General features: G+C 45.1%; 1 protein-coding gene across 1 annotated transcript; it reads right to left on the reverse strand.

The window, feature by feature from the left end:
• Positions 1-707: 707 nt before the first annotated feature.
• Positions 708-4,792, reverse strand: TMEM74 (transmembrane protein 74). Its single transcript, XM_033203083.1, has 2 exons — positions 4,650-4,792; positions 708-2,311 (listed from the first exon to the last, which is right to left on the reverse strand). Exon 2 carries the CDS (start codon positions 2,270-2,272, stop codon positions 1,355-1,357), a length of 918 nt encoding a protein of 305 aa, XP_033058974.1. The 5' UTR covers positions 2,273-2,311; positions 4,650-4,792; the 3' UTR covers positions 708-1,354.
• Positions 4,793-6,866: the final 2,074 nt, after the last annotated feature.

Below are 6,866 nucleotides of genomic sequence, written 5' to 3' on the forward strand. Positions count from 1 at the left end.
GTTGCAAGATGTAAGGTATTTCTGAGGCTGCATTTCCCATCCCTTTTCTGAACCGTCACCATAATGAGGCGGCGTGTCACTGTGAACACCCAGTGCATGTCTTGCACAGTGAGCACCTTGCTCATCATGCTGCTCTTAGAGAAGAGTTTGTGCTTTATAAGGCAAGAGTTCACAGTTACTGAATGACACCTAGACTACTGTGAGTGGGAGGTGAGTTCTGACGATGACTACAGTCCCCATTAAATCAGTGTATTTAATCTTTCCTTCTTTTTTTCTGTCTTGTTTTTTTTTTGGCTTTAGGCTTAAGGACTGCTGCTACCATGAGGAAAGCGCTTGTTGCTTAGCCTAGAGCAAGTGATACAGTCTGCTAGGCACAGTCCCCAAAAGTCTAGCTGCAATTCTATTGGTGGTTTTCCCCAAACAGCAATAACAAGATGTCACCTGGAAGCACACCAGAGTCAATCATGACTCAGGCCTGCCTAGATGTTTAGATGTCTGGAAATATATTTTAAATGTTTCACGCCTTGCCTCTTTGGTGTGAGAACCAGCGGACTTCAAGAGCACAGATAGCCAGTATGATGGCAAAATCACAAAATATAAAATTTATATCAGTAACTAATTTGACCTCATTTTAAAAAAGAGCATGTGACCCTGGCTAATATCTGGCACTAACACTGTGGTTTAAATTCACATTGGTCTTACAATGATTTACATAATTTTCTTTTATTAGAAAGTTTATCCCAATGACTTAATTACCATTTTTGAATACAGGAATAATTTCAAACATAACATTTTTTACAATAAGAAAAGCCCAACATCCTCAAACTTCAAAATATTCAAACTAAAAATTCCATATTTTAGTGTTTAGCCAAATTACAAGAACGATAATTTAGCAAGAAAATGGATAAGCACCTTTGAGAATAAAATGTAAGCCTTATTATTGATTAGTGCTTAGTTCTTTTTCACAAAATAGATTAGCAATTGATCCTACTGTGTGTAGGACCACCTAGTGTCCAAAGAATAACATCACATATCTGAGTAAAATAAATAATTTGTATACTGGGTAATTAGAAATATTTTTCTATCGAAGTAGAAGTTCTTGGCCATTACCAATTAATTAGCCTTCAGCTCTTCAGAAGGACAGGTGTGGCTGGTTGTGGTTTCTTATACATCTTACATGGCTGTTCTTATAAATAGAAAACACATGGAGAACAAAAACACTCACTGGCTGTTGGTTTCTGAAATAAACTTTTCTTGCCAGGCAAATAAATTGCACTGTGAATTTTTATAAATTAACTTCTCTTTTCATATTATAAAATGCCAAGGCAGACTCTCAAGATATTCACAACCAGAATTAACTCTGTACAGCGAGCGCATCTTCCTCTACCAAGGACAGTTCCAGAGTGTTTTCATTCGTGCTGGTTTTCATCCTGAAGTTGAAAGAACCATAGAGTTTTGCAGACTCTTTGGAAGAGGCAAATCTATTTCGACGATAGATCTCCCCCTTCCACATGGACATCATTAGCAAGCAGGACAGGACGACACCCCCCAGCGTGAGGAGGCAGAGCCCTGCAATCACACAGCGGTCCAGGTGAGCCCCCAGCCTCGCACTCTCCTTCTCCAGGCGCTCCATCTCCCGGGCTGCCACAGTGTTGGGGTCCACAGTCACTTCCCGTGGGACGATGTAAGAGATAATCACCAGCAGGATCCCGGTGACCAAGAACAAGATGGCGCTGATGAAACCATAGTCTATAGATTTCCCTGAAGACGTGGCTTCTGAACTTGCATCGTCCTCCTCTTCAGATATCAAAGATATGGCAGCCTCTTGGGACCACTCATTTGGATTTTCCCAGCCAAGCTCCCCAGGGTGATTATGCCCTTTTGCTGATGGCGAGCTCCGGTTCTGCTGCTCCAAGTTGATGTTTTTGTCCACATAGGTAAAAGAAGTTTCTAATTCCTGGCTGCAGCAGTTACAGACTTTCCGTTCCGCTGTTATTTGGTTGTTCCCTGAGTGGAGAGGTCCTGGTGGAAAGGTGTCTGGCTGAAGAGTACCGTTTTGCAGGGAGGAGGAGGGGGATGCTGGAGAAGAACTAAGTTTAGACCCTTGCATCTCAGTTGCTCTTGGGGTTGATGCACACTGTCTCTGACAGCAGAGAGCAGCTCTTGTGGCTGCTGTATCTGCCTGGTCACCAGGCAGCCCTCTTAAACTCCAGTCCCTGGCATCCCAGAGGTCTGCCTGGTTGCTCTTCTTAGCAAGGTAGTGGAGCTCCATGAGAGCTAGTCAGACATCCCCCAGCAGCTTCCGGAAAGTCTGCCAATAGCAACAGAGTTAGATGAGAACCCAACAGAAGCTAAGGTTGTACTTCCAGGAGTGTTGCTCCTGGGGTCCCCATTTCCTTTCACAGCTGCACCTGTTTAGCCCCTTTTTCACCTCAAACAGGCAAAAGAAGGGAGGTGTTACCTAGTGGCAGGAAAGTGTGGAGAGGGCAAATGCTCTCATTTGTCATCGTGATTAACACTGAGAAACTTAGGTCAGGGTAGAAAGGCGCATGGAGGAAGTGGCAGTGTCTATTGAGAAATAATACTGCCATCACCAAGCCAAATTTATCCAAGGACTCACACATTCCTGCAAAAGGATTCCTGTAGAAGGCAGGTTTCCTGTAAAAAGACAAATAAGAAAGGCAAGAGCCCTTTTGAGCAGAGCTGCCGATTTTCTGGACGACTTGGGGAAGTATAGACTTCTTAATTCAATTAGACTGTAAGTGTTTACATTCTCCCTAGTTCAGAACAGATTCTAATACAAATTAGCTTTAGAGCATCAACATGAGTGAACGACTATACCCCATTATCAGCTGGGCAGGAACTCAGCATTTTGATTCCGTAGCTCTAAAGTAGATGAAAAAGGCCAGCTTAATCAGCCACCTCAGCTAATCTTTTACCTCATACATCCAATGACCCTCGTCACACAGCCCTGTATTTACAAGACCAGATGCTGCTTATTCACTGTGCTTCTACTCAGCCCGATTCCCTCACTGCTCCATGAGGGAAGCATGTTCTGGACCCCAAAGCATATAGGCAACAGACCTTACTGCAATCCCTGCAAAATACAGTGGGCCAACCCACTCCTTCACACACACATCTGCCTGCTCCAGTTGCAGAACTCCTGTTCCCTGGGTCTGTGTTCCTCCCTCTTTGCATGCTTTGCTATCACACATGCACAAGAAATTGACCATCGGAATAGCTTTACAAACCTAGAAGTGAACTGAAAATAAAAGACAAACTATAAACCCACAGAGTAAGAGTTATGTGGAGGCAAATAGATGAGAAGCTATATCCAAGGTTACCTCTGGAATTTTATAAACATGTCACTCCTCACCCCCCACTGCATCAAGGGGCATTTCTGGGAGAGAACTTTGGTTTGAGCAGAAAACCATCTGCCTATCTTTTTCTGCCTCTGCCATGTTTCCAAGGAATAAAAATTCACCTTCCATTATCATTAAATATAGAGATTTTAACCAAAGGATCCTTTTATTTTGCTTCCAAATCCAGGGTGATAATTGATTTAGTCAACGGCTTGAGGCTTCTTATGATTCAAAACCCACAGCTCCAAAGCTGGTAACAGAAGCACAGGCAAGGGTCACCTAAGGTCAACCTGGCAACTCAAAATATGGGAGAGGGAATCGACATGTTTTCTGCTACACATAAGAGTTTGTTTAAAACAAAACAAAACAAAACAGAAAACGTTTTTCTCCTGTTATCAGAGTTTCTCTACAGTGAAAACAGCAAAAAACAACAGAGCAAAAGAATCACTACTAAACTAGAACAAACCCCCACTAAAGAATCCCTCAATGAATGAAGTGATGGTAACAGGCTTCATCAATTACCAAGAACTCTTCTTCCAGTTTTCTCAAGCATTAGGGGCTCTGATTAACCTTTGGTACAATTAACTCATCACACTAGACTACCTTGGATAAAATCAGCAGGGTTCTTTGAGACTTTCAATTTTTAACAAAAGAGGAGAGAAATCCCCACTTAATTCCCTAAGGCCGCCTCTACCTCTCTTTAAAGAAAAGCTTCTCCCGCTTGTTCGCTTGTTCTACCGAAGGTATGTTAGCAGCGCAGTCGATTTCCTTTGCAGCTCCCTAATCCGGGGCTTCCATTCTCAGTGGAGAATGGATAATCCCAGGAGACCAGCTAAAGACTCTTTTCTTCCGTCCTCTCCCTCTTTTTCCTCTGATCTGCTTAAAAGCCCAGTTAACGACATTGCACCTTAAAGCGAGGGGACATGCACTTTCCCTCGTCCATCTGTCATCAATTAAAAGCATTAATATTTGCTTTACACTGACACAGGCAAGGCTGGTCTCGGGGAGGCGACCTCTGGATGTGCTCTGTGCGAGCTGAGCCGGAAGACCGAGCCCCAAACACCTGGCAGCGATGCCCCTCGCAGGCGCCTAGGGATCCGGCGATCCATTTCTGGTGAACTCTGCGCCCACTGACGGACTCGAGGTAGGGATGTGTCCGCTTAGTACCGGGAGACGAGACAGACACCTTGGGTAGGGAGCGGGGATATGCACTCCAGCTCTGCTAGGCTACAGAGCTCTCACCCTCGCACCCAAAGCCTCCTCCCCATCCTACTCCCCGCCACTCACCTTCTGCTTCGGCCACCCGGTGCGGCTCGAGCACCGCGCGCTCTCTCCGCACGGCTCCCGGAGAAAGTCCCCCAATCACCAGCCGCGGCACTTGTAGCCTCTGCACGCCGCTCGGCTCCGTGGGGTGGGCAGCGCCCGCCGCGGAGGGGGTGGGGTGGGGCGGGGCGGGGCGCTCCCGGAGCATCCCGGGAGTTGTAGGCCAGGGGCGGTCCCTGCATCCCTCCTGTTTCTGTCTCCTCCCACGCCTTCTGGGTTTTACCTTCCTACAGAAGAGTTCCCGCCATACCCTCTTACTCCTCCCCAGCACTTAAGAAGACAGCACTGTTTTCTAAGCTCAGAGTGGAGTTCCCTAGCCTCAGGTGTGGCCACAAGACTGTGAAAAGGAAAGTATATTTGGCTCCAAATGTGCCAGATAATTTGCATATTTTGTCTTTTTTTTTTTTTTTTTTTTTTTTTTTTTTGAGACGGAGTCTGGCTCTGTTGCCCAGGCTGGAGTGCGGTGGCCGGATCTCAGCTCACTGCAAGCTCCGCCTCCCGGGTTTACGCCATTCTCCTGCCTCCGCCTCCCAAGTAGCTGGGACTACAGGCGCCCGCCTCATCGCCCGGCTAGTTTTTTGTATTCTTTAGTAGAGACGGGGTTTCACCGTGTTAGCCAGGGTGGTCTCGATCTCCTGACCTTGTGATCCGCCCGTCTCGGCCTCCCAAAGTGCTGGGATTACAGGCTTGAGCCACCGCGCCCGGCCTATATTTTGTCTTTTTAATAGTCAAAACAAATATTCCAAGTAGATTTTATTAATCCTCATTTTACAGATGTGGAAACAGGCTCAGAGAGGGCAAGTGCCTCCTCCACAGTGACCAAGACCAACAGCAGCTTCTGAAATTGCATCCAGGAATCAGTTTGGAAAGTCAATGCATTTCTCACAAAATCAGAAGAAATGTGACCATTAAGGGTAAGAGATTGTCCCATGTACCAGCACATCCCCTGTACTTAGCACAGTGGTATTCATTGAATGTATGAATAATAATGAAGCAAAATAACAGTTAACATAAATAGCGCTTATTATTGCCAGGCTCTCTTCTAAGCACTATAGATACATTGTCTCATTTAATGGTCACAATATATTGTTAAAGTTCTATAAAAAAAAAAAATCTTCATTTTGACAGAAGAGGAAACTGAGTTACAAAGAAGTAGAATAATTTGCCCAGTGTCAAACAACTAATACTTAGCAGAGGTGGGGGGGATGAACACCAACAGATTCTAAGCATTATACTATATGGAATGAATGGAAGAAAGACCAGAAGGCCAGAATACAAGGTGTCAGGAATAAAGGAAATCTGAAGATTGAATCTCCTGAATTGTGACCCTTAGGCTAGGACAAGGTAACTGTGTAACCAGCCTCTTTCAACCAGAGTGGACTGCAACAGCCAACAACCACTGAAAGCCCAGGGTATGTGTAGCTTGTAGATAATCTCCAGTTTTCCAGCATCCTGTTGGGACAATTCTAGGGGAGCAAAAAAGGATTATAGTTTGGATGGGCCGGACACGATGGCTCAAGCCTGTAATGCCAGCACTTTGGGAGGCCGAGGTGGGCAGATCACAAGGTCAGGAAATTAAGACCATCCTGGCCAACATGGTGAAACATCGTCTCTACTAAAATACAAAAAATTAGCCGGGGGGCGTGGTGGCGCGTGTCTGTAGTCCCAGCTACTCGGGAGGCTGAGGTAGGGAATCTCTTGAAGTCGGAGGCGGAGGTTGCAGTGAGGGGAGATCAAGCCACTGCACTCCAGCCTGGCGACAGAGCAAGACTCCGAAAAAAAAAAAAAGAAAGAAAGAAAGAAAGAGAGAGAGAGAGAGAGAGAGAGAGAGAGAGAGAGAGAGAGAGAGAGAGAGAGAGAGAGAGAGAGAGAGAGAGAGAGAGAGAGAGAGAGAGAAAGAAAGAAAGAAAGAAAGAAAGAAAGAAAGAAAGAAAGAAAGAAAGAAAGAAGGAAGGGATTATAGTATGTATGTCATTTTGCTTGTAGCTCACATAAATACTGTGGTTGCTTGCTTTCAAAAGAGATAGCGATCTCCTTTAATGACAATTATGTTGGTATTTCTTTACATTGATAGAATCTATAGTCACACGATTACAGGAATTCACAATCCTGCCTCTTTAAAATTCTTTTCCCCCCATATGATTATGTTTGTAGCCAGTGAGGCCCATTTGTTGATAAACA

Source organism: Trachypithecus francoisi, unplaced genomic scaffold, assembly GCF_009764315.1.
Source record: "Trachypithecus francoisi isolate TF-2019V2 unplaced genomic scaffold, Tfra_2.0 Lachesis_group7, whole genome shotgun sequence".
Taxonomy (NCBI): domain Eukaryota; kingdom Metazoa; phylum Chordata; class Mammalia; order Primates; family Cercopithecidae; genus Trachypithecus; species Trachypithecus francoisi.